The sequence below is a fragment of the Microcebus murinus genome, chromosome 19 (assembly GCF_040939455.1).
Source record: "Microcebus murinus isolate Inina chromosome 19, M.murinus_Inina_mat1.0, whole genome shotgun sequence".
NCBI lineage: Eukaryota > Metazoa > Chordata > Mammalia > Primates > Cheirogaleidae > Microcebus > Microcebus murinus.
Window position 1 is genome coordinate 20178277 of NC_134122.1, and position 26349 is coordinate 20204625.

The window sequence follows — 26349 nt, forward strand, 5'->3', positions numbered from 1 at the left end:
AGGCCAGTTTTTTAATAGAATCTTCCTCAGTTTGCTCTAATGGATTTTGAGCTGCACTCTGAGCACGTAATCTAAAGGAGCGTCTTCCTGATTCCTGCCCCCAGGACCTGGAAGCCGGCGGGAGAGACCCCTGTCTGCAACCCGCAAAACCGTCTGTGAGGCTGAGGACCGAAAGGAAGACGCCTCTGCCGTGCTCCGAGCCATCCAGGTGGAGAACGCGGCCCTGCAGAGGGCGATCCTGGGCAGGAAGGCCGAGCCGCAGGTGCGTCCTGGGCAAGGGGACAAGGAGAAGGAAGCGAGGAGGACACTGGGCTGCTCAGGGACCAGGCAGTGTCTGAGCAGCAGGTGGCGAGAGGAGAGAGGGGCAGTGGGCATGGCTGACCCCAGACGCACCTGCGTACCACTGTCACAGTCGCTCACTGACCCGCCAGTGTTCCCATTGCTTCCACCTTCTTTCAGCAATTTGCTTGCTTCAGGAAGCCTCAGGTGGGTGCTAATCTGCCTGCAGTCTTTGCTGATCTCCTTGCAAACCCTCGAGACCTTAGACCAGGGTTGCAAACCGGTGGGTCAGTGAGGGAATGGGGTAAACAACAAGCTTGGCCTCCCTGGAGAGCATGAGCTCTTTAGCTCCCACAGTCCTCGCTGCTCCCTGTTGTCTACCCCTGGACTGTTTCACTTGTTCCTGAAACTGCCCTGGGCATACAGGTGTTTGAGCTTGTGCCTGCTGCCTTCGGCCTTGCCAACCACCAGGAGGAGAAATGGTGAGGCGGGGCAGGGGCCTTTGGGGACACACATCTGTGTGCACATTCTTTCTCGGAAGCATGGTGTCTGACTCCCCCTGTTGAAACCCCTTTTCTTAGCTTGTCCCCCGCGATGCTCGCAGTAACTCTGAAATGGGCAGGGCTGGTTGTATTGCTTTGCTTTGTAGATGTGGCACCCAGAGAAGCAAGGTGGCTTGCTTGAGTCATGTCTTTGGAAGTGGCCATGGTCTGCCTGCCTGCAAGCCTAGGATCTCATCTACAGTGCACCTGTTCCCCAGGCTTCATCTCAGGGCTGCTCTTTTGGGCATTCATCAGACAGCACCTATTGTCTGTTTTCCTGGAGCCCTGTCCTTGCCCCTGATGTTCATGTCTACGAGATCTTGAGACTGTCCCTGCCCCTCTGCGCCCTCATCTGTCTGTGAAAAGTACGCAGTGGATGGCTCTGTTCTGACCTCACATCATATGACTGTATCTTTCAAGGATGCGGAGGGACCACCAGTAAAACCGTGGACCAGGCTGCTGAAGGAGAAGGAAGAGACCCTTGAGGTCAGTGCATGGCAGATGACAAAGCCCCATACATGCACTCAGCACCTGATGGCCTTCCAGCAGGTCCTCACTGTGAGCCCTGACCACCAGCGTCATCGTCCTTCTGCCCATTCCACAGATGGGGACACCAGGGCTGGAGTGGCTTGCCCTGGCTCGTGAGTTGAAGCCAGAACTCACCCAGGCCTGCTGAGCCCAATGCCTTGTTATGTTTCTATTTCCTGACAAGACAACGCAGGCACAGATCTTAGTCCCTTGAATAAGTAAGTTATATCTGTATCTATGTAGGTCGATTAGGTGTATCTCAGCAAAGATGGCCCTGGCACGTAAGGCTGTGAATTAGTAAAATGTGCAGGAATGTCTCTGCTACATTGGGCCCGGGTCTGTGCTGTGTGCTCAGAATACAGAGATGGCTGAGACAGATGAGCCCTTGGCCACATGGAGCTTGCAGGCAACAGCCAATAAAGCCACCAATAAACAGGGTGACTTCAGAGAGAGATGACAATCAAAACTGCTAATGGGTGAGAGAGTGACAAGGTGTGGAACCTGTCTGATGGGGTGGTCCAGGAGGCCCCTCGGAAGGTGTGTCCCATCTGAGCTGAGCCCTGCCTGTTTGGAAGGTGCCGACGACAGGGAATAGCATTCAGAGTGGAAGGAACAGGAAAAAGCTTTGTCGTGGGAATGAGCCCAGCCTATCAGGGAGGAGGAAGAAGCCCTTTGTGTGGTGGGGACGAAGGCAGTGGGGAGGGGACACGGTGCCCAAGTGGGATAGGGTGCTGGGCAGACAGCACCCAACAGCACCAGGGAGGTTTTCTTTTCACATCGTTCCTGCTCGTCCCGGTCATCTTCGGCTGCCACCAGCAGTAATTTCTGACAGGTCTGCAATCCTCCGCACCCCATAGCAGTGCAGCCATAGGATTCTTCTTCACGAAGGTTCTTCTTTCTTTTTCCTACTTTATTCCAGACCCTTTAAAACTGCTCCTTTAGACCCAGGAGCCGTGGTCCAGGATCTCTGGGCCTGATTCCTGACCGCAGAGCTCCCAATGACTAAAATCTTCTGCAGATCAGCAGCAGGGCACATTTCTAGTTTTGATGATAAATGAAAAAAGAAGGGGGAAAGGCTCAGAGGATTAAAAAAATGAAAAGATCTCACAATGTTATTGGAATTCTCCCTGGAGTCTGGTTATTTTGTAGCAAACAGAACAGGGGCTCAACGGAGATGGCGAAAGGAAGGTTTCGATGAGAGACATTGCTCAGCGTCTCATTGAAGCAGATTGTTCCCTAGGACCTCCCAGATCGTGAGAAACTGAGGTCGCGTGGTGGGTTCTAGATGTCATCGGCTGCAGGCAGACGCTGTCACCCTCACATTCCTGTCCCCGTTTCCCACAACGGGAAACAGCCTGAGAAGTGTGTGCTCTTGACCGTGGCCCCGCTGTGCCTTGGGCTGGGAGCATCACCTCGACATCTGCTTAATAAGCTTTTCCATCCTCAGCTGCTTCCCATCGCCACGGCGACCACCCCTCAGGAGCCGTCCAGGGCAGCCTCGGGGGACAAAGCCATCGACCAAGCCATTGACAGAATCAGCCTTCTGGGAAGCAGGTACTTACCAAGGCTGGGTCCAAACCGAAAGCCCCATAGCAGGGCGGTTTTTACTGTGTTATTCCAGACCCTCCTAAACTGCTCCTTTAGACTGTACCCTCCCTGACCCCTGCAGCCCTAAAGCATTAAATTGACTTGGTTTCTTTCAGGCAAATGGCCCTTGGCTTGTTAAGTTCACTCCCAACCTATATAAATCTGCAGCCTCCCGCAGGTTTCCATTGGAGTACCCCATGCAGCACAGGGGGGTGAACTTGTTCCTCAGCTGGCCTGGGCGTGAAGGTGGCCCAAAGCAGCATCCTTTCAAAGCTCTTTTTCTCTATTAAAAGTTTGTTCCAACTCAGCATTCTGTTCCATTACCGTGTAGCATCAGTTATTGGAACTGTCAAGTTTTATTATCAAAATAAAGGCTTTCCCTCTAGTCTTCAGGCAAAATTGATCTTCGGAAAGATGTGCCAGGTTGAGCTTGTGGTTTCTGAGATGCTTTGGCACACAGACACACACTCCCAGCCCAGAGCCGCCATGCCCAGCTGTGCACATTGTGGACTGTGCAAAGTGCCTGGCTAAGGAGCTAGAGGGGGCCAAAATCCAGCCTGCATGCAGTCACTAAGCCAAGGCCCTGACCTGGAGCTGCATCAGCCCAGAAGGGGAGTGGGGGCTTTTCCTCTGCACAGAGGAGGAATTTGCTAGCCAGGCTGAGTGCCCTCCACGTCTACGTCTACCCAGAGGGAGCCCCTTGTTATAACTTGCAGGAAAACTGAATAGGCTGAAGGCAGTGCTCCAAGATTGTGGAAACCCCAAGGGGTCCCCAAACTACGGCCCGAGGGCCACATTCGGCCCACCGAGGACATTTATCCGGCCCGCCGGGTGTTTTTGCCGCAGCTGCCTGTCCTGCTTAGCAGGACTCGTCCCGGGCCCACAGTGCGCATGTGTGGAATGTGCGCCGCACTCTCCAACAGCCCTCCAATGGTCTGAGGGACAGTGAACTGGCCCCCTGTTTAAAAAGTTTGAGGACCCCTGCCCTAGATGGAAACCATGGCTGTGTACCCTTGTGGCCATGAATAAGAACTTGCAGTTTCTCCTGCACGTGAAAGGGCCACGAGGCTATTTTCCATGTGATACGGTTTTATTTACAGGAGCACACACATTGCCAAATGCTTCTTTCTTTGTCATCAAGATCCTTTGTGCTTCAGGGTCTTGGGGCACTCAGCCTTAAACCCAGTACGTGGGAGCATTTGCAAATGACTAAGGCGACTCTGCTGGGTTTAGAATGTCCTCAGAAACAAGAGGAGCAGAGCAGATCTCCAGACCGGGGGGCTGCAAACTATTTCTGTAACATAGTAAAACGGCAGGGGGAGATGGTGTTTGTTTCTCGGGTTATTGTTTGTTGTGACCACCCTTTAAAAATGTAGACACCATTCTTAGCTCACAGGCCATGCAAAAGCAGGCCTCGGGCTGCATTTCACCCGCAGGCCTCAGCTGGGCTGACCCCGGCTCTTGACTCCTAACAAGCTCTTAGCTTAGGGTGGTGGTCAGCGGGCTGTCTTGCCCCAGGCACGGTGTCTCCCACTGGGCTCTGATTCCATGGCTAAGTGCACGGCTGTTTATAGAGGGAGAAAGATGGCCTGCCTGCCTGTGCTTTTGAGCTGTACACAGGGTGCGAACTTTCTTCTCACACTGTTCCTTCTCCTGGAGGTAGAGAAGTCAGTGTGGTGCCTTTGACTAGAATGTTCTGTTTCGTGCGTCATTGGTTGCTACCCGTTCACTAAAACAAAATCCCATTTCAGACAACAGCAGAAGCTTCTGAAAGTCCTCCAGGCCATCGAAAGTGACTCTGCCCACCTTGGCGGGGTCGTTTCACCAACTGAGGAACAAGGACCAGACCCAGAGGTGAGGGCCTCGACTTACCGGGATTTCCAGATGCATTCTGGAAGGTCCCCTCGGAACAATCATTTCTGTCCAGTGGAGCTTGCTCTGACAGCTGTCAATTAGCACCTCTGTGCCCGTGTGTCCCCATCTCCCCACCTCCCCATCTCCCCAGCACACAGACACACGCGTGCTGGGGAGTGGAAGCAGAGAGAGAAAGATGTGGGCCGGGAGTTTCAACTGAGAGAAGCCTGTCCACACCAGAGGAAATATAAATAGCATGGAGGCCCACAGGAAAATGTCCAATACTGCCGGTAATCAAGAGATGCAAATTAGAGCAACTTCCGAGTCCCATTTGCTATCTGAGATAGTAAATTATTTTTGACGACAACCTCTAGTGCTGGCAAGGTCACCGTAAAGCCGTGGCAGCCATACATTGCAGGCAGCCACGTACGCAGGTGAAACGCCCTTGGAAAGCAGAACAGTGGCACTTAGGAAGAGCCTTAGAAATACTTACGTCCTGCAGCCCAACAATCCCACCACCTTATCCCAAGGAATAAAAAGCTGTAGGCATGATGATGTCTGTCGCAGAATTATTGCAAGTAGGGAAAAATTTTTTTAAAAAACCTAAATGTCTCATAACAATGGAGTTAATCAGGAAAGCGTGATATATCAGCACAGTGCAGTAGTATAAAAAGATGGAAGCTCTCATTTATGGAGATTATGCAGGTAGAAAATGTTAAGGATATAAACTTAACTGTAAAAGGTGATGTTAATCTTCATCGAGTCCAAAATGATTGCAATGACCATACAAAGATGTGCCGTACAAAGCGTGTGCACAGAACTGGGACATCAGCTATTCATACAAAGGGAAACTGTGGTGTCAGGGTGGTAGGATTAATGGCGATTCTTTTACTTTTGTATCAAAAGCAGTGTGTTCCGGCACATCCTTCTCGCCCCTGTCTTTACCCAAGCGTGTCTTATAATTATTTTGGACGGTGGTCACCAGTCTTACTGTTGGCCAATGAGGATTTAAAGTGAAGTCCTCCCCAAGCCACATGTAAAATTCATGGGATAGCAGACGGGGCTCTGGGCAGGCCTGGACTAGAGCTCTGGCTTTGAGTCCGGCACCATCATTTAGGGGTCCAGTGACCTTAGACGAGCCTCTTAAGCTCTCTGGTCCTGGCTGTCAAATAGGCTCCATAATCCACAGGGTGAGGGTGAAACAGGAAAGGTCTGTGAGGCCGTGCGGCTCCATGCCTGGCACGTGGCAGAGAGGAACGGGGAAATATCAGTTGAAGGTTTGCCATCTGGAGAAATCAAAGCCTCCCCCCACCCCGCCACGTGAAATAATTGCTTTCTTAGCTGTGAATGTTCTAAGTGTGGTGAGACTTCAGCCGTATTAAAAAGAGCTGGGATTAAGTCCCTTCATATTAATATTACAGAAGACAGAAAATCCAGGCAAACTGACTTACGCAACAAAGAGAAGAAAAATTGCAGACTCTTGTCATTGAAAATTACACAGGTGGGGCCAGGTGGGGCATGATCCAGCAGCTCACAATGTGTCTTTCCACTCTGTCTCCACAGTGTCAGCTGTCCCCTGCAGCTCAGTCCCAGCTCTGGTCTCTCCTCGTGGTCCCTAAATTGCTGGTAGCTCCCACTTTTAGACTCCACTGTCAAGAGGGAAGAGTGCTCCTCTCCATGTCAATCTGGGGTTGGCGTGCTCGCACTGACCCATGCTGGGGTGCGTGCCCATCGCTGAGCTGCTCCCTCTTGGTGGCCCAGGGGACAGGACGCACTGATTCCTTAGACCAGTCCGGCCCCTCCCTGGAGTGGGAGAGTGTCAGTCCCCTTATAGCCCATGGCTGAGAAAAGAGAAGAGGTGACTTCCCCAAAGGAAAATCATCTGTCTTGGTGAGAGAGGGGGTTAATGAATGCCAGGGACCAGAAACTTCCTGGCCAGTGTACCCATCACACCCATGACGTGGATCCTATGCCAGGCAATACCGAAAGCAGGAGTAGCCATCAAGTTAAGGCACTGACAAGTTGTGACACTTCCTTAGTTAATAGATCCTTCAGCTCCTTCATTTAGAAATTCGGCTCAGGAATTCGCACATTTCAGATTGCACTGGGCAGGAGATCCAGCAGCCCCTCTGCGAGGCAGCCTGCCTCCCATCTGGCCCTCGTCCCTCCCCTTGGCAAACACCGTGAGCAGTGCCACCTCCACTCGCCCCCAGACCGACGGCTCACCTGGCCCTGGACTGCTCCTTGCAAGCACAAAGCTCATAAACCTCCCAGTCCCCTCCGAGTCGGCCAGGCCAGTTTAGCTTTATCTCCATCCTGCGAGCCTGGGACCCAAGCCCAGGGCAGCGGAGGGCTTGGCCAGGACCCCAGGAGGGGGAGGAGAGAAGGAGAGAGCTGCTGGTTTCCAGGGCTGTGCTAATCAACCAGGCCCTGTGTTTCTCCTGGGAGCTGGGAGCCGACCTCCCTCCCTCCTCCCTCCCTCCCTCCTCCCCACCCCCGTTCCCACCACGTGGCAATCAAGCCTCGTCCAAACGCACGCTGAGAGCGATAGCACGTCTCGCTGGCTATTAATTAAAAAAATAAGTGGGGAACAGTTGCTGTTCATTTGCTCAGCTCCCTGCTCACAGAGCCATTGCAGATTAGCAGCGCTAATTAACAGAGGGCATGTGCACGCAGGGAATGCACCATTTTACGAGTGACTGATCCGTGGCGACCAGTGCCGCAATCAGCCCCGGAGGGCCTCAGGAAGCCATTGCGAAGGGTGGCCGTTTATTGATGGCATGCACGCAGACTCTCAGAGCAGACGGCCTACCCGGGAAGGAGGCCGGCACTAAAATCAATGAAGGAGAGAAACAGAGAGAAACGGACACTTGCCGGGTACACACAGGGCCAGGGCTCGTGATGGGACCTTCTTGGGTGTTGGTGTCTTGCTTGATGTCCTTGGCAGAATTGTCTCAGAGATGGTATCATCTCCTCTTCCCTGACCAGGCTGAGGCATGTAAAGTGACTTGTCCATGGCAATGGGGCCTTGTCACCTTCTGTATCGGGCTGCTTGGGCTGCCGTAACAAAATGCCACACACTGGGCAGCTTAAACAGCAGAGATTTATTTTCCCACACTTCTGGAGGCTGGAAGTCCAAGATCAGGGTGTGGGCAGGTTTGGTTTCTTCTGAAGCCTTTCTCTTGAGAGATGGCCACCTTCTTGCTGTGTCATCACATGGTCTTTTTCTGTGTGCACCGTCCCTAGAGTGTCCCTGTGTGTCCAGATTTCCTCTCCTTATAAGGACACCAGTCAGATTGGATTAGGGTCCAGCCTGACAGCCTACTTTTCATTTAATCACCGCTTTACAAGCCCTATCTCCAAATACAGTCACATCCTGAGGTCCTGGGGCCTAGAGCTTCACCAGATAAATTGGAAGGGACGCAATTCAGCCCAGATCACTTACCCAGTTCAGCAGATGTGGTGACATGTCAGGCACCTGGGCCTGAACACTGCATAGTGACGGACAGATGTGCATGCCCAGGCAGAATCTGATGCTTTTTCTTTTCTTTTTTTTTTTCCTTACCTTTTTTTCTTTTTGAGACAGGGTCTTTGTTGCTCAGGCTAGAGTGCAATGGCATCATCACAGCTCACTGCAGCCTCAAACTCCTGCGCTCAAGCGATCCTTCTGCCTCAGCCTCCTGAGTAGCTGTGACTACAAGTGCATGCCACCAAACTCGGCTATTTTTTAAATTTCTTTGTAGAGATGGGATCTGGCTATGTTGCCTAGGCTGGTCTTGAACTCCTGGCCTCAAGAGATCCTCCCCCTTGGCCTTCGAAAGTTCTGGGATTACAAGTATGAGCCAGCCACCACACTCAGCAAAATCCAATGCTTTTTAAACATTTTTATTTATTTGCAAACTCTCAAGCAGAATACTTACTAAGTGCCAGGATACATAGCAACTATATTTTAAATGCTTTACAATGTGAGCTCACTTAATCTTTATAATAAACACAGAGTGGGTACTATTCTTATCCCCATTGTACACAGATGAAGAAACTGAGACTCTGAAGGTTAAAGGACTTGCCGAAGGCCAGCAGCAGTGGTAGAGCTGTGTTTAAGCCTGTCATGTTTTAATCCTTTGGTGTTATTTTTCTCTTCTTTCAGGACAAACTGAGAATGAGAGCGGAAGAGATCAAAGATGCTGTCTACGTGACCATGGAAATCCTGTCCAACTGGGGCAACCCACTGTGGGTGGGGCTGACAGAAGTCGAGTTCTTTGACCTAAACGACACGAAGCTTTATGTGTCACCCCATGACGTGGATATCCGGAACACAGACACGCCCGGGCACCTGGGCTACCTTGTCAACAGGAACCTGTCTGTAAGTGGAGGGGACCCTGGGTTGGTTCTTTGCTGCTATTTCAGTGCGTTCCCGCCGCCCTTGCTCAGTGTGTGATAAGCGTGTGTGCAGGGAGGGGAGGAACAATGTCATCTCCCACAGCCGTTTATTTGGGCAAAGAGGGAGCAGCCTCAAGGCTGGTGCTGGGGGTGGTCTCCACATTGTGTCCCACCCCCCAGCTCTGTCCTAGCTCCCCGCTCTGTGGGCTTTTCTTGCAGGAGCCCATTCACCCACTTTGATCCACCTTGCAGTCACTGCTAAACACAGGCCCTCAGGAGTCATTAAGGTCAATGCCCCCATTTTGTAGATGAAGAAACTAAGGCTTGGAGAAGAGCGTTGACTCGGCCAAGGTCACACAGCCAGAAGGTAGTGGAGCCAAGTTCACATCCTGCAGCCTGGCCAGGGCCCGTGCCCACACCCACTCGGGGTCCTGCTCCCCTAGGCCGTGGGGCGCACAGCCAACGAACATCGAATGTCTCTTTCCTTTAAATATCTAGCCGAGTTTTTAGAAATTTCAAAAGGTATTGGTGTTTTTTTTTCTTCCTGCCACTTGCAAGTTGGACACAAGAGACTATGAGCTAAGTTGAGCCAGAATAACCAGCCGTATGATCTTTACTACTCTGTGCTCAGTGTCGTTCATAATTATCTCCTGGGAACCTGAGAAACTGGGAACAGAAGTCACGTCTGGGCCAGGGACAGAGTGCACAGCGGGCAGGAGCGATAGGAAGACTTTTCCTTAGGTGCTCTTGTGCACCTTTTAAATTTCCTGCCATGTGCATGTACTGTCTCCTATCCAAGTACTAACCAGGCCCTACCCCTCTTAACTTCCGAGATCAGACGAGATTGGGAGTGTTCAGGGTGGTATGGCCATGGACCATATGCATTTATTGTCTATTCCAAAAAACACATTGTTGATTTGTTTAAAAGACCTGAAAATGAAAACAGCTACCACATATTTAGTTCTTGCGCTGTGCTTGGCACGATGCCAAATGCTTCACACGTAGGATCTCATGTATATCTGCATACGCAGGCTCGAGAAGCAGAAAGATCTGGGTTCAAAGCCAACCACTTCTAACTTTGTGATCATGGTCAAATCACCTGACTTCTGGTTTCCCCATCTGTAAACTGAGAATAATAATAGCTCTTACCTTGGTGCAATGCTGTAAGGATCCTGCCTGGCTCTTCCAAAGGGCTCCAAAACATCAGCTGTTATTGTTTTCACTGTTACTATTATTAATAGTATTAGTAACACTAAGAAATAGATATTATTATTCCCATTTTAAAGAAGAGGAAACAAGAAAGGGGGTCTTTGAAATCCTCAGGTCTCAAGACTGAGATTTTGGTCTTGATTCTGCAGCCTTGAGCAAGTTACCATACTGAGACTGAGTATGGCTGCCCCCTGTAAAATGGGAGATGGGGGTAGACTGTCTGTGTTGATGCTTAGAGTGCCACCAGAAACTGAGCATGGCTCACATTAGCTCTTTTTTTTAAAAAAAGAAACTTGTTTGATGTCTTTTGACTAACTGGTGCACTCAGTATCACCCAGGCCAGAAGGGGACAGGCCGCATGTCATGCTGGGGTTCTAGGTGGCTCGAGCATTAGCTTGGTCTTCTTTCTTTCTGTGGGGAGGGGGAGCAGCAGGGGAACATGAGATTCTGCCAGAAAGATCTTCCCGTCGGACTTGAGGTTCTGGGGAAGATAGTGCTGTCCCACTTAGAGACTTTACTGATTTGGCCTTTGGGTACAGCTGTCACCTTCCACGGCATCAGAAATCATGACTAACTTGTGTCCTTAGGCTGGGTCAGGACTCGTGGCTGTGGGCTACTAGCTGACAGGGAAGAAAATGAGAAGGAGAGATGGAGAAAAAGAGAAAGTTTCATTCACTTAGTACCTACAACAAACAGTTGGTGAGGTATTTTGGCAGCGTCTGCTCGTCTGTCCTCTGTCACTCTGCTGGAGATGTGCAGTCCCAGCAGGGGAAGGCTGATGGCCCAACCTGGCTGGGGGCAGGGCGCACCTTGATGCCACTTCCACCAAGATACCCCAACAGGGCACCGAGGGACTCTCCCTGGAGAAATTCAAGATCGCCACCTTAAAAATAGGCAGGCTTGATGCTAGATAGCCAAGACACAGCCATGCCAGGGTAGGGCGGGGTGGGTCTGAGCCCCTTCCGGATGTGCAGCTCTGCGATCCGGCCTTAGATGAAACGGGCTCCTGGGCAATGGCTGCTCTGATGCTTTGGCCTTTGCCATCCTGTCTCTGCCTCCAGGTGGAAGTCTATAGGCTCCAGTGATTGCTCCAGCCTTCGCCACACTCCCCTGTTCCCCTCCTTTAAAAAACAGTGGCATGTTGGATGCCTGCTCTACAGAACAGAGAATACCACAGGCCATAAAAAGCATCGTTGGATTTGATAGGAGCCAATTCTAACGTTTACTCTCCCCTTTCCTCTGCTTAGCAGGGGCTGAGGAGCGTTGCCATGTGATGGCCCATGGTTTTGGTGGGTTTGGGGCTTTATATTTTTTGGCCTTGAGGTTGGGGCATGAGGCAGCTTTGTCACCCTGGGCTGCTGGATCTCTGTGCCCAGCTTTGGGTTGGCTGGCCCCCTGCTTCCCTGGTGCATGGTTCTCCTTGCTGGTCACTCTGTGTACCAGGCCTGGGGCGACCAGAACGTGCTGCCTCTCAGAACCATCCAATCTCGCTGGCGTGTGCCAGCACGGCCTGGTGCACCACCACATTTAACCCTCACGTGAACCTTGGGATGACTCTCCCCGTTTTATAATTGCTCGAGTCCATGCCGCGCTGGCTGGTGGGGCCCAGCTGCCAATGGAGGTACCTGGAAGTGGAGTCTGGGTTCCAAAAAGAAGGTGCTTCGGTGGGGGGAACTGGGTCCTGCAGAGGATGTGGGAGTGCCCCAGGCCCCGTGCAAACCTACCTCCTTTCTGTGCCCATGCCACCTCTCTCCCTGGCTGCAGCCTGGCCCATGGCCTTGAGATGAGTCCAAATTTATACACCCAGCCCTCCCTGCCTGTTCCTCTAAGTTCCTGACGTGAAGGTCAGCTTCCTGCTTGACATCTCTTCTTGGATCTCCGCTAGCCATCAGAGATCTGAAACCTACGTTTTGATTCCTCCTGCCCACACCCCCACATGGCTTCCTCTAGAATTTCTTGTTTAGTAAAATGGCACCGCTGTCTGCTCAGATGCCCGTGCCCACCACTTAGAGTCTTCCTCGATTGCCCCAGGAAGTTATAGATTGCCTGTGCAGATAGAATTATTTCTAAATAAAAAGTTAAAAATATACATTGCACATTTTTCTGTACTAGGGATATCGTGTGAACAGGACACTCTCTCCACCACCTTCCAGCACACCAAGTCCTGTTGCCTCTACCTCCCACATAGAGCCTGAATCTGGCTCCTTCTCTCCGTCACCACTGGGACCTTCCAAGTTTGATCAGCCGTCTCCTCTCACCTAGACTGTTAAACAGCCTCTTTCCTTATTTTCTTCTTTCGTTCTTTCCCATCCATTTCATTTCCCACTCTGTATCCAAAGTGATCTTTTAAAAATATCAGATTGTGCCCTTCCCCAACCTAAAGCCCCTGCTGTGACTTCCCCTTGCCCGCAGAGATAAAGCCCGGATGCCTCCCCGTGGCCTGCGGGCTCTCTGCAAACAGCCCCCCGGCTCCCAACGCCCCACATGCAGGCCCGGCAGCCACAGGCCTGCCTTCCGCTCTCTGACCTGCCAAGCTCATGCCAACCTCCCCAGAATGCTCTTCCTCCAGATTCTCAAGTGGCTTCTCCACATTCATATTTCAGCACAAGTATCACTGTCTAAGCAAGACTTTTCCTGAACATTCTGGAGGAGCCCTGTTTCCTCCCGTCCCAGTCACTATCATGGCACCATTTTGCATTTCTTCAGAGCACATCTCACTATAAGAAATTATCTGGGGGTGGGGGGGAAGGCCACGTGCAGTGGCTCACATCTATAATCCTAGCACTTTGGGAGGCCAAGGTGGGAGGATCATTTGAGGCCAGGAGTTCAAGACCAGTCTGAGCAATGTAGCGAGACCCCATCTCTACAAAAAATAGAAAAATGAGACAGGCGTGGTGGTGCACACCTGTAATCCCAGCAACTCAGGAGGCTGAGGCAGGAGTATCACTTGAGCCCAGGAGTTGGAGGTTACAGTGAGCTATGATGATGTCACTGCACTCTAGCCTGTGCAACAGAGCGAGACTCTATCTCAAAAAAAAAAAAAAAAAAAAAAAATCAAAGAAAGAAAAGAAATGATCTGTTCACATGTTTATTATGTCTTATCTATCCTATTCACACTACATCCCCAGGACATAAATATATACAATACATATTTTTAAACTTTTTATTTAGATATAATTATAGACTCACAGGAAGTTGTAAAAATAATACAAAGAATAGAAAAACAATAGAAAATATCAATGAAACCAAAAGTTTTTTCTTTGAAAGGGTCAACAAAGTTGACAAACCGTTAGCTAGGGTGATCAAGAAAAAAGAGAAAATTCAAATTACTCAAATTAGGAATGATAGAGGGGGCATTACTACTGACTTTGCAGAAGTTAAAAGGATTATAGGGAAAATGAAATTAAGAAACTATTCTGTTCACAACAGCACCAAAAGAAGAAAATGTTTAGTAATAAATTTAACAAAAGAGGTACAAAATGTATAATAGATCAATGGAATAGAATTGAGAGTTGAGAAATAAACCTATACATGCATAGCCAATTGATTCTGACAAGGGTGCCAAGACCATTCAATGGAAAAACACATAGTCTTTCAAAAAGTGTCATTGGGACAAGTGTATTTCCACATAAAGAATAATGAAGGCCAGGCAAGGTGGCTCACGCCTATAATCCCGGCACTCTGGGAGGCCCAGGTGGGTGGATCACTCAAGGTCAGGAGTTCGAGACCAGCCTGAGCAAGAGCAAGACTCCATCTCCACTAAAAAATAGAAAGAAATTCGCTGGACAACTAAAAACATATAGAAAAAATTAGCCAAGCACGGTGGCGCATGCCTGTAGTCCCAGCTACTTGGGAGGCTGAGGCAGGAGGATTGCTTGAACCCAGGAGTTTGAGGTTGCTGTGAGCTAGGCTGATGCCAGGGCACTCTAGCCCCAGCAACAAAGTGAGACTCTGTCTCAAAAAAAAAGAAAAAAGAAAAATGAAGATGGATTTCTACCTTATATTTTATACAAAACAAACTCAGTGGGTCAAAGACCTGAATGTAAGAGCTAAAACTTTAAAACTCCTAGAAGAAAACATAAGTGTAAATCTTTATAGTTTTAGATTGTTGGTGGAATCTTAGATATGACATCCAAAGCAAAAGCAGCAATATAAAAAATAGATAAATCTGACTTCATCAAAATTGAAAGCATTTTTTCTTCAAAGGACACTATCAAGAAAGCAAAAATACAACCCACGAAATGGGGTAAAATATCTGCAAATATTATATCTGATCAGAGTCTAGTATCCAGAATATATAAAGAAAAAATCTTAAACTTAATGACAAAAAGATGGATAATCCAATTAAAATATGAGCAAAGGACTTTGAGTAGGCATTTCTCTAAGAAGATATACAAATGACTAACAAGCGCATGAAAAGGCGCTCAACATTATTAATCATTAGGAAAATGCAAATCAAGATGATGAGACATCACTTCACACCCACTGGGATGGCTACAATTTAAACAAAGGAAAAGTGAAAATAAGTAATTGGTGAGCATTTGGAGAAATTAGAACTCTCATACTTTGCTGGTGGGAATGTAAAATGGTACGGCCACTCTGGAAAACAGTTTGGCAATTTCTCCAAAAGTTAAATGTAGAGTTACCCTGTGACCTTGCAATGCCATTCCTAGGTGTTCCCAAGAGAATTAAAAACATATGTTCATTTAAAAAAACTTGCACATGAATGTTCACAACAACATTATTCATAATAGCCAAAAGGTAGAAACAACCCAAATGTCCATCAACTGATGAATAGATAAAAGTGGTCTATGGAGTATTATTCAGCTATAAAAAGGGATGCAGTATTGATATATGCAGGATGAACCCTGAAAACATTATACTAAAATGAAAAAAAGGCCACATATCATATAATTCCATTTGTATGAAATGTTTAGAATAGGCAAGTCCATAGACACAGAAAGTAGACTCTTGGTTGCCAGGGATTGGGGTAGAAGGGGAAGGACAGCGACTACTAACGGGCATGTGGTTTCTTTTGGGGGAGGTGAAAATGTATTGGAAAAACAGTGATGGTCTTTGCACAGCCTTGTGAATACAGTAAAAAAAAAAAAACCCACAGAATTGTATACTTTAAAATGGTGAATTTCATGGCATGTGATCTATATCTTAATTTTTTGTGTGTGTTTTTTGAGACAGAGTCTTGCTCTGTTGCCCGGGCTGGCGTGCTGTGGCATCAGCCTAGCTCACAGCAACCTCAAACTCCTGGGCTCAAGCGATCCTCCTGCCTAAACTTCCCAAGCAGCTGGGACTACAGGCATGCGCTACCATGCCCGGCTAATTTTTTTCTATATATTTTCAGTTGTCCAGCTAATTTCTTTCTATTTTTAGTGGAGACAGGGATCTCACTCTTGCTCAGGCTGGTCTCCAACTCCTGACCTCAAGTAATCCTCCCACCTTGGCCTCCCAGAGTGCTAGGATTACAGGCGTGAGCCACTGTGCCTGGCCTCAGTTTTTTAAAAAAAGACAGAAATCCCATGTGTCTTTGCCCAGGTTCCCCAAGTGGTAAATCGCGTGTAACTCTAATACACAGCCAAAATCAGGACCTTGACATTGGTATAATATGTATATAGTTCTATGTGATTCTATCACATATGCAGATTTGTATAATCATGACATCAAGATACAGACGAGTGCTGTCACCACCAAGGAATTCCCTCGGGCTGTCCTTTATGGCCACACCTCCCCACCCCCATCCCTAACACTGGCAGCCACTGAACTGTCCCTCTGTTGTTCTGTCATTTCAAGAATGCTATATAAATGGAATCATGTCGTAGGTACCCTTTTTGAGATTGCCTTTTTTCACTCAGCATCCTGCCTTTGACATCCTCCCAAACTGTTCTATGTATTGATAGTTTGTTCCTTTTTAATGCAATAATTTATTAAAATGGAGCCACTTTTAAGGGCGATCCAGCATCTTCCTGCCAGTGCGTGGGCCTGTGTTAGGTTAATGCTAGAACAGAAAAGCACCTTTGGTTTAGGAATTAAAAAGTTACCTCTTCAAAGAGACCTTCCCTGACCACCCGTTCTATAAATAGCTGTTCCACTGCTATTAATAATTCTCTCTTGTTTTCTTCATAGAATTTATCCCTGCTTGATCTTTTTTTTTTTGGACATGTTACCTGTTTGCCTTCCCTGGTAGCACAGAGCTGCTGGGGACTCAGTAGCTCAGGCTCCTGTACACATCCCCCGTGTCTGGCCAGTGTCTGTCCCCAGGAGGGACTCGGTGCTCCGCGTTGGTTGGGCAAGCCTGTAGCAGAGGCTGTCCATGCCCGCCTGTACACCCGCTTGCTCTGCTACTGCCGTGCCTGCCGGCTGCCCTTCCAGGAGGCTTCTCTCCTGGAGGGTCCTGTGTCTGGCCTCTAGGGCCATGTCGCAGGCCCTAACTAGGGGGAGCGGGTCGAGGCCCCCAGGAGCAGCCCCCACCTGATGCTGGTGCTGGTGGGAGTTGGGGTGTAAATATCCCAGCTCCCCTGCCCCGAGGGTGGAACCACCCCATGCATGTTCCACACTGGCTCCCATGTTCCCTGGGGCCCCTGTGCCCGCAGGGGTAGCCGGCGTGATAACACACCCTTTCTAGACTGCCTTCCCTCCCTATCCCGCTTCCCCACTCTCCTCCTGGTGTGTCCTTCTCTGTCTACATAAATACTTACACTTGGATCTGTGCATCAGGCTCTGCTTCCGGGGGAAGCCGAACTGAGACAGAATGAATTAATGAATTAAAGATCGAGGTTGAAATCGATCTCGGGCACTGAGCACCCTTGGGTGAATCACACCCTTGTCGGGCTGTGGTTGTTCATCAGCCACAGTAGTTAGGTAGTGCAGGTGTTAGTTACAGCGCTACCCACCCCTGGGGTTTTGAGAAAACCAAGGGAAATGACAGCAGCGTGTAGGTGCCCTGATTCTCGGTCTGCCATCGTCCTCACCACCTGCGATGGGGAGGGAGGAGCTGCAGTGCCCTGCCTGCTGGCCTGCCACCAAGGGGTCTGCCCAGCAGGTGCCAGGTCAGCCCCTCTCCAAGAGTCCGGCTGTGGGAAGGAAACATCAGAAGGCGAGCTTGCTAATGAGGCCTGCAGCTATCCTGAGGTTAATGTTCTCTGGCTTTGAACACCACAGTTCCCACTTAGCCCTCCTGTTCTTCCTCCTGCTGACAGAAATGTGAAGGGAAACCAATTACAGTCCCCTCGCCCGCATCCAAGGGTCAGTCTTCAGCCTCTTCCTTTGTCAGGCGGCCACGGCGACCCATTTCAGGCTCCCGCTCCGAGAAGGAATGAGACCGAAATGCTGGATTTTGAGATGTGGTTTCTTGACCCCTCGCAGCTGCCCAGAGCACGGAAAGTTCTTGCAGAGCTGGAGGAACTTGCCAGAATAGGTCAGAACCCCTTGAACACATCACTCCCCCTTAACAAAAGCAACCTCCTCCCTCCTGAAAGGCACCGTTGTCGCTGAAACAAGCCCCGTTTGTTCTCCACCACAGCTGGGGCCTGGGCCTCCCGGCTCCCAGATCGGCCAGTCCCCTTCCCTGGCTCTGTGAAGTAGCAGGCACGTTCCTGGTGACGGGGTCTGCAGAGATGTTCTCAAATACGAGGTGCTGCTCCTCGCAGAGAATGGGGACCGCTCAGCCAGTGTCACAGCCGCAGTGCTTGCTCACTGGCCAGTGGGGCTTGCCGAGACTGCCCAGCCCCAAACGCAGACGCCTGCAGCGGTCGGGCAGGGCCACAGAGAGGAGGCGGGTGGAGAGCAAAGCACTAGGGAGTGGTGGGGACTGTGGGGCCTGCAGAGCCGCAGGCTTCAGGGGCCGTGCACCGAACCCCCGGGCAGTAGCCGGAAATCGGGCTCCTTCCTGTTTTTAAATGTTGGCAATGAATTTGTCTTTGCCTTTTTTTTTTTTCAATGTTTCATGAACCAAACAAAATACCTCTTTGAGCCAGATCTAGCTTCCAATCTCTTATCTAAAGTCTCCGTGAGAGGGCACGTACCAGGAGGTACATTCCATGTATCCATGCATTCAGTCACTTATTCATTCTAAAAAGTTTTTTTGGCATTTGCCATGTGCCAAGGAACCGTGCTGAATGCTAAGGGTTCTGGAATGAACTAGACACAGCCCCTTCCCTCGAGAAGCTCACCACTGAGTGGGGGCATAACATGGATGTGAAAAGAGATGACTGCGGGACACCGAGTTAGGTGTCAAGCTTGGGGACCACAAGAAGCTGACGGTGTCTGGGAGAGAGAGTAATTGACAGCAGATTCAAAGGAAGAGGTGACTGTGGGAGCCACGTCATATTTTAGCTGAATGTCCCAGGGTGAGAAGGGCAGGCGGAGACCTGCCAGGAAGTGGAGGCCCAGCCTGTGCAAAGGCACTGGGGTTGAGCCGGCATCGACATGTCTAGGGGCAGCTTTGAGTTTCCTCCTGATGGAGAACAGGAGAGGTATCAAAGGGATAAGAGGAGGCCCCGGGGGCTGAGAAAAGTCCCCTGCTGTGGCTGTGTCCATGGCACCCACAGCACGCATGGCGTGCGGTTTGTGGGTGCGCGTGAGAATGGCAGCGAGGCTTCCCTGCTCCTCTGCCCCTCACGCCCCGAGGGCAGCCCTGCCACGCCGCCGGGTAAAAACCGCAAACTGAGGCCTCGAGCCTTGGAGATGCTGAGAGGAGCAGAAAACATGCCAACAAATGCCTGAGCCAATTCCTTTCTTCCTTTTCTATTTTTACATTTTAGAAATTCGACAGGGTCTGACAAAAGAAAATCAAAGGCCCTGTTTGCCAGGTTCATCGAATGGCCGAGTAGGGGCTCTCGTCCCATCCTTCTCTCTGGTGCCTCCCCCCGCCCCAGGGCTCTCCTCGAGGCTGATTAAGTTGATTACAATAAAGCCCACTGCACTTCACCTTTCATCTGGTCGGCAGATCAGAGGGGCCCATGGGGCAGCTTTGTGTGGGGACAGGGCGGCACAGTCTGCCGTGAAGTGCAGTCCAGATGGGACGGGAGCTGAGTGCCACGCGGACGGTGCAGAGGTGGCCTGGCTCCCTGCCCCCCCCCCGCCCGCTCCTGGTTTTCAGGAGCCAAAGAGCCACCACCGCGTTGCTCCGGGGAGGGGCAGGAGTGTGCCTGACAACTGCGCTCTCTCGCTGGCCTTTCAGGGCAAGAACGAGCCCTCCTTGTGGACCTGCCCCTTCCACCCGCCGCTGCAGCTCTTCTTCGTCATCCGCAACACGGGGCAGCTGCGCGACTTCCACCTGGCCAAGATCAAGGTTTGGAATTACTGGACGACTGATGGCGTAAGTAACGGGCTCCAGTTCCTGGCGGGCACGTGGTTGGTGGAAGCGCTCAGTGGTTTGCCAGGAGCCGGGTTCCTCAAGTTGCAACATGGACGCAGAGAGGCTCTGCCGCCTTCCTGCTGTGTCCTGATGGCGGTGCACGCGACGTCCTTCAGAGCCACCAGGACAGAGCTTCCAGCTCCTGGGGGAAGTGATGTCAGGCCACCCTTTGGGGAACCGGAAAAATAGGAACCAGGACTCAGTTTTACAGAGACGGTAACAGGGAGGTCATGTAAGTCACATAGCCAGTAAGCGTCAGAGTGAGAATTTGAACCCATGCATTCAGACTCCGGGCCTGTTCTCTTTGCTGCAACTTCTGTAACATTGATCTGTTATGACTCACCCAGGGATCTTGCTAAAATGCGGATTCTAATCCTGCAAGTCTGAGGCAGGGCCCAAGATTCCGTGTTTCTAACGTGCTTCCAGGCGTGCTAGCCTCCCTGGTCTGAGGGCCCCACTCCACACAGCCAGGCTCTGGACCGCTGGCGGTGTGGCCCTCTGGTTTTAGAATCCTTTCTGCCCCCACACTGTCCACTATCTGTGCCCACACCACTGCCGCACCCACGCCCTTGTCCTGCCCTTCTGGACTGTTCTTCAGGTATTCATGGTTCCAGCAGGGGACTCAATGAGTAAGGACAGGAACTCACTCAGCCTGTCTGGTTCCCCCTCTTATGATAGACGTAGGGACAAGAATTGTACTTTCCTTTCAAATCTGTGAGGGAAGTGACAGCTCAAGTGGGACTATAAACAGGAACCAACCCTCAGCCTCGGTATCGTCGAGAGACACTAGGGAGTGGTGGGGGCTGTGGCAGACTGGCTAGCCCGCGCCCCAGGTAAAGGGAAGACCACGTTTCAGCTTCAACTAATGATTCCTCTGTAGGAATCCTGGTGCTGCTAGATCTTCTAAATATTCCCAGCGAGCTGGAAGTCTGAGTTTGGATATGAACCTTCCTGGTTTGTAAATGTCAACAGCTAATTTGAATTCTTTTTAAACCACCGTATAGTTCAAACAAAACTCATCTTTGGGCTAGAACTGGCCTGCCCCAGACGGCATGGAGCATGGAGGAGGAAGCCAGCTCCAGGCGGGTGGAGATCAGAGAAGGTTCTTGAAGGGACACACACCTGAGCTGTGGTGCAAAGAGACAGCAGCAATAAACTGAGGCAGAAGAGGAGAAAGTATATCCCAGGTGTGGGGTGCATGGAGGTGTGGAAGAATACCGAATCTCTCTCCCTGGCCCTAGGCCCAACTCTCCAGTCTGTCCCCAGCACCCACCAGGGAGGGCCGATCACCCTTTCCTGCTGCTTCAAACCCCCCATGGGAGCTACTCCCTTAGTTCCCAGCCATCCCATCTCACTCAACTCACAGTGCCCGTCTTGGCCTCATATTTCAGGAGCACCCAGACATCACTTTCTCTAGGAAGCCAGTGCTGCCCACTGCCCCTTGCAGTCCTTCTAGAACTTGTGAATACGTTCCATCATCCCCTATGCCAGAGTTTGCACCCACCTCCCCCATGGTGCCATGGACCCCTTTGAGAGCATGGCCTGCGATGTCTCCACCCCTGCTCTAATGACAAGAGAAATGAATGGTTGGTGAATGAATGAATGAGTGAATGAGCTGGTGCTCCCAGTCACCCATAAGCAGTTGCATTATCCTTCCTGATATCCAGCTGAGAGCATGGGGATCGGCGAGGTTAGGTGGCTTGCACAAGACCACCCAGCAGGTGCCAGGCAGAGCTGGGGACCTAGTCCGGGAGAGGCAGTCCTCCCTCCCTCCTGCCCTTCCTGCCTTCCTGGACTGCTTCCTGCTGGCTCTGGCCCCCACCTAGCTGTCCATCTTCCTCACGACCTCGTCCTGAGCGCCTGTCAATCGCTAGGCACTGCGGATCTGGAGACTGGCAGACGGCCCCCGCCGGCTCTCCGCGCACAACGCTGCCCAGAGAAATATAATAGAAAGCTTTCTCTGATTTCTGTTTTATGAGTTTTTTAATTTGGGGAAAAGTCTAAATTGAAATTATAATTTAAAGCTGAGAAAAAGAAGTCCAAGTCACTGGAATAACTGAGGAGGCTCCTCTGGGCATGTCAGCCTCCCCTTTATACCATGTGCCAGCGCTGGCCACTCGTGTGCCCGGAGGCCGGCCTCCAGGCCGGGCCGCAGCCACAGCCTGCATAGCCATAGCACGCCCTGGGCATCTAGCCGGGTCCTCTCTTCCCAAGTCCTGCTCAAGGTGGTCACCAGCCCCCTCTTCTAGAATGGGGACTAGAACAATACTGGCTGCCCAAGCCTGTACCCTGCAGCTCGGCCCTGTCAATGAATATATTAATACATCTCAGGCCCAGGAAAGCAGATTTTGTGTGCTGGATTACAAAGAAGATAAGCTGCTCATCCCTTTTGGCCGAGGCCTGCCTTTCTTCTTTAACCTGCGCTCAGCCTTCCCTGTGCGTGTGCAATTTTGAAAAGGAGCGGGGTCTCAGGAGCCCCACGGGAGCATCAGGGTGTCGCTGCCGTGCTGGGGAGCTTCAGGCTGCGGGGATGAGACAGCCAGGGCTGTCTACACCGGGGGGAGCGTGGAAGGCTGCAGTCCCCGCCGGGGCGCCGCTTATGTAACGCACGCCCATCTGTTGCCAGGATTTACTGGGGGCAGAAAAGCGCAAACAAATGCAGCTGCAGGTTGGTTTGATTTAATATTCTCCGGAGAATGCTATTACTGTGTGTTTTAGAGGAGATAAAATGAGAGTTTATAGGAAATATAGCTCGGCCTGGTAGACACGGCTTGTTAATACAGTGTTTTGTGTATGGGAATCCGAGGAAGAAAAGTTAAATGTGGGGAGCTAATCCAACCAAGGCTTATTTAGAGCATAAGAAAAGAACGTACTAGAAAAGGGGGAGTCTTTTTTATTGGAGAATGTGCCGCCTGTTAAATCCTCGAGCTAGCATTTATGGGCTCCTTTCCCCTCATTAGGCGACACGGTAAGTGTGGTCTGGCCGGGGAGAGGGACTGCCGAGGGGGCGAGGACACGGAGGCTGTCCCCCGGCCGCACGGCGCACGCAGAAGGCCGCGGGCATCGGGCATGCGTGAGGCACCCAGGGGCACTCGGTAAAGCCCGGACGCGTGAATCAAAAACCGAACAAGTGAATCAGCTCCCCTAACCCCGGCGATCCTTCAGGGTGGGCAGTGGTGTTCCCAAGCCGGGGCTTAGGAGGATGAGATCCCACAGGGTGGATAGACTTGTGTCCCTTTTGCCCACTCTAATGGGGAGTGGCTGCCTGGAGAACTGGCCTGAGAAGGGTCTGGAACCTCCCTTCGGGTTCATCAAGGAAAAGGTGCTGTGACTGCTGAGCGACGTGTGCTTGGGGCTCGGAAGGAGGATGTGATGATAGGTGTGTCGCATCTTCCGACGTTTCCCAGATCAAACGACTTGCCCAGTTAGCAGGGACAGAGTTGGGAGGGGGACGTGAGGTCTGGTGGGTTTTCTCTGGCACTGCTTCCCCTTCGGAGTGGATCTGTTGGGAGGAAGGAACCGACAGTCTTCCTTCCATAGTGGGTAGTGACCCATCCACACAGCAGGCTTCCGGGGGCTCCTCATGGTCCCCCTGTTTTCCTTTGTAACCGTCGTGTTAGTTATCTGCCACAGGGTACCATTCCTCAGGGAAAACAGGCCCACCACCCCCATCTTCACCCACAGCAATGCCACCATGCTGTGCCATCTCCAGCCTGGTCCTAACAGGGAGGAGACAGCAGTGAGCGCCCAGGTGGGATGGGCACCCGGGGTGTACTTCAGACACAGAAAGGTGTTCATAAGTCATTTGTGCACGAATGAATGCTTCATTTCCCCAGGGGTGTACTTCTGTGACATGTCAGGTGGCTGGGGCCCGTGCTGCCCACTAGAACTTTCTGTGGTAATGGAAATGTGCTGTATCTGCCACGTCCATGACAGTGGCCACTAGACACAGGTGGCTGTTGAGAATTTGAAATGTGGCTAATGCAACTGAGAAACTGCACTGACAACTGTATTTAATTTTAATTAACTTTTATTGAAGTAGTATATGTGGCTGGTAACCATGTATGGGACTGCACGGGTCTTGGGGCCCAGGGTACGGTGGTGAGCAGACAGACAAGGCCCTGACCACAGCCCTGTCCCTTCTGGTGGAGAAGGGACAATAAACAAGGATAGGATGAATGCCATTATTTCAGGTAGTGCTACGTGTTCTGAAGACAATGAAATAGGGCAGCGAGCTCGATGCCTGGGGGGAGGAGGTGAGGCTGTTTTGAACAGGGTGGTCAGAGGCCTTCACTGCCCTTAGGGACGAGGGTGGCGGGGCCCTGGGGAAAGAGCATTCTTGAGAGGAGCACAGCAACAGCAAAGGCCCTGAGACAGGAACATGTGTGGCTGGTTCCAGGACAGTTGAGTCAAGTGGCTGGAGCACGGCCAACAAAGGCGTTTAAAGGGAGGCCCCAGCGGGAGGCGGGAGGCGGGGGCCAGGTCCTGTGGGCCTGGTTTGGACCTCAGGTTTGGACCTCATTCAGAGAGAGGCAGCATAGAGGATGCACCGAGCAAGGATGTCAGGGCCAGCCCTCCGAGACAAATCCATGTGGCCTCAGTTTCGTCTGAAAAGTGGGCTGAGTATTGTTCAGTGAAGATGTGCAAAGTGCTCTGAACAGAGTCTGGCCTTTTTGTGCTCTATGCACGCGCCAGCTACTAGTGCCATTACTGCAGGGTGTGAGCCGGGGCTGACATGATCTGATTAAGGAATTGAAAAGACCACTCTGGCTGCTGTTTGGAGAATGGATCGGGGGTGGGGGAAAGAGAGCCCAGAGAGGGGGCTCACAGCATGATCTGGCTAAGCATGGTGGTGGCTTAGACGAAGGTGACAGTGCTCATGGGGTGCACTTCGGGGAGATGTAATTCATCCCACGGTAGTGTTTGCATTTTCAGCAGTGCCTTTTTTCTGGGAGGAAACTGTCAAATGACTGCAAAACTGAAGAGAGATGAGTGTGTCTCTCACCAGCTTCAGTAGTTACCCGCATTCTGCCATTCTTGTTTCATCTGTCTCCCCGTAACATTTGAAAGTAACCCATAGCTATCACACTATTTCGTTCATAAATTCTTCAGTATGCATCTCTAACTGAAAATGTGTGTTTATTTTTATATAACCCTAATGCCACTATCATGCCTGATCATAATTAATTATTATGCACTAACACCCACTCTGTATTTAAATATTCCTAATTGTCTCAACATTGTTTTTTTTTACGCTTGGTTTGTTTGGATCAGGATACAAACCAAGACCAAACATGGCAATGACCTTGAAGTCGAAGATGTAACCTTCGTCTGGTCAGCTGAGTTGGTGTGGCCTGATGGTCCAGGGCACAATGTGGGCTAGGTTGGGCCTGGGAGCATCATGGCACCTTAGTGGGGTGGCCGGTGACAAGGGGACTGACCCTGTTGCATGGGAATCTTCCTGAGCTGTTGGCCTCAGGCTTGGTCTAGGTCACTGTTAGTTGCCAGAAGGTGCTCCCTGATGGGTAGGATGCAGCTGTTTAAGTTTGCGGACTGAGTCCACTCTCGGGTGCATGCAGGCAGGGGAGCTATGAGAGGCCCAGGAGGCTCAGGTCTGAAGCAATTTCCCAGCCAGCAGGGGAAGAGAGGTGAGCAGAAGATTCCGCCTTCGGAGACAAGGGCCCCAGCAAAAGCAGTGGGATTGAGAGCCAGCCTCTACTCCAAGTGAGAGCGAGAGTAGATATAGATCCAGGGTGGAAGTGGGGGCCCGAGTCCTATGCTGTGCGGACCAGCAGGGTCAGGCCACAACCGGGGCAGGGCAGATGCCCGAGCAGGGGAGTGCTGCTCACCCACGTGTGTATGGGTGCTGACCTGGGGCAGCAGGATAATCCCAGACCCCCACAGCCTCCTGCCAGCCTTGGCCAGGGCTGCTTCAGTAGCTGAGTCTGTTGGTTGGAGTTCTCAATAGCACGGCTAGGGTATCAACCAGGATTCTCTTGGTAGCAAAGGACAGAAAACCCTATGAAACCTTGGATAAACACAAAAGAAAATTCTTTGGCTCATGTAACAACAGCAGAGTCTAGGGTGGCTGGCTTCAGATACGGCAGAATCCAGGAGCCCGCGTGATGTCACCAGGACTCTGCCTCCCGCCATCACTTCCCCTCTCTTCTCTGTGCTGGCCTCATCTTCAGGTTCCAGGTGGTGCCCCCATGGCATCAGACTCACTGTTTATTTCAGCAGTCCCTGCGGAAAGAGACTGTCCTCGTGAAAATCCCAGATCTAGCGCCTATCTGCCACACTTGCTGGCTGGGGCGGGCCCACGCTCTCCACAGGAAGTGAGATTAAGGGGAGGTTAGATTCCCAATGGGAAATTGACGTGCTGCTCCAGAAGAAGGTAAACTCACCAGGGAAGGTAGAAAATTATACTCACACTAGGTGCTTTTTCTTTTTCTTTAAGAACTCATAAGTCACGTGCTATCGAATTTATTCATCGGCTCCCAAACCGGAACCTTCCTTGAAACTTAACCCCTGATCCAAGCTCAGGCCTGGCCACCAGACACTGTTTCTGGTCATTCTTCTTCCTGGAAGAGTATTCTGTTT

The 26349-nt window shown here is 51.0% G+C and overlaps 1 protein-coding gene across 1 annotated transcript in view; it reads left to right on the forward strand.

The window, feature by feature from the left end:
- Positions 1-26349, forward strand: part of KATNIP (katanin interacting protein) — a 178489-nt gene that overhangs the window by 109139 nt on the left and 43001 nt on the right. Inside the window, exons 10-15 of the mRNA XM_075995199.1 lie at positions 105-262; positions 1242-1307; positions 2797-2903; positions 4688-4790; positions 8938-9153; positions 19573-19710. Coding sequence (XP_075851314.1) covers positions 105-262; positions 1242-1307; positions 2797-2903; positions 4688-4790; positions 8938-9153; positions 19573-19710 — 788 coding nt within the window. The remainder of the gene's footprint in view (positions 1-104; positions 263-1241; positions 1308-2796; positions 2904-4687; positions 4791-8937; positions 9154-19572; positions 19711-26349) is intronic.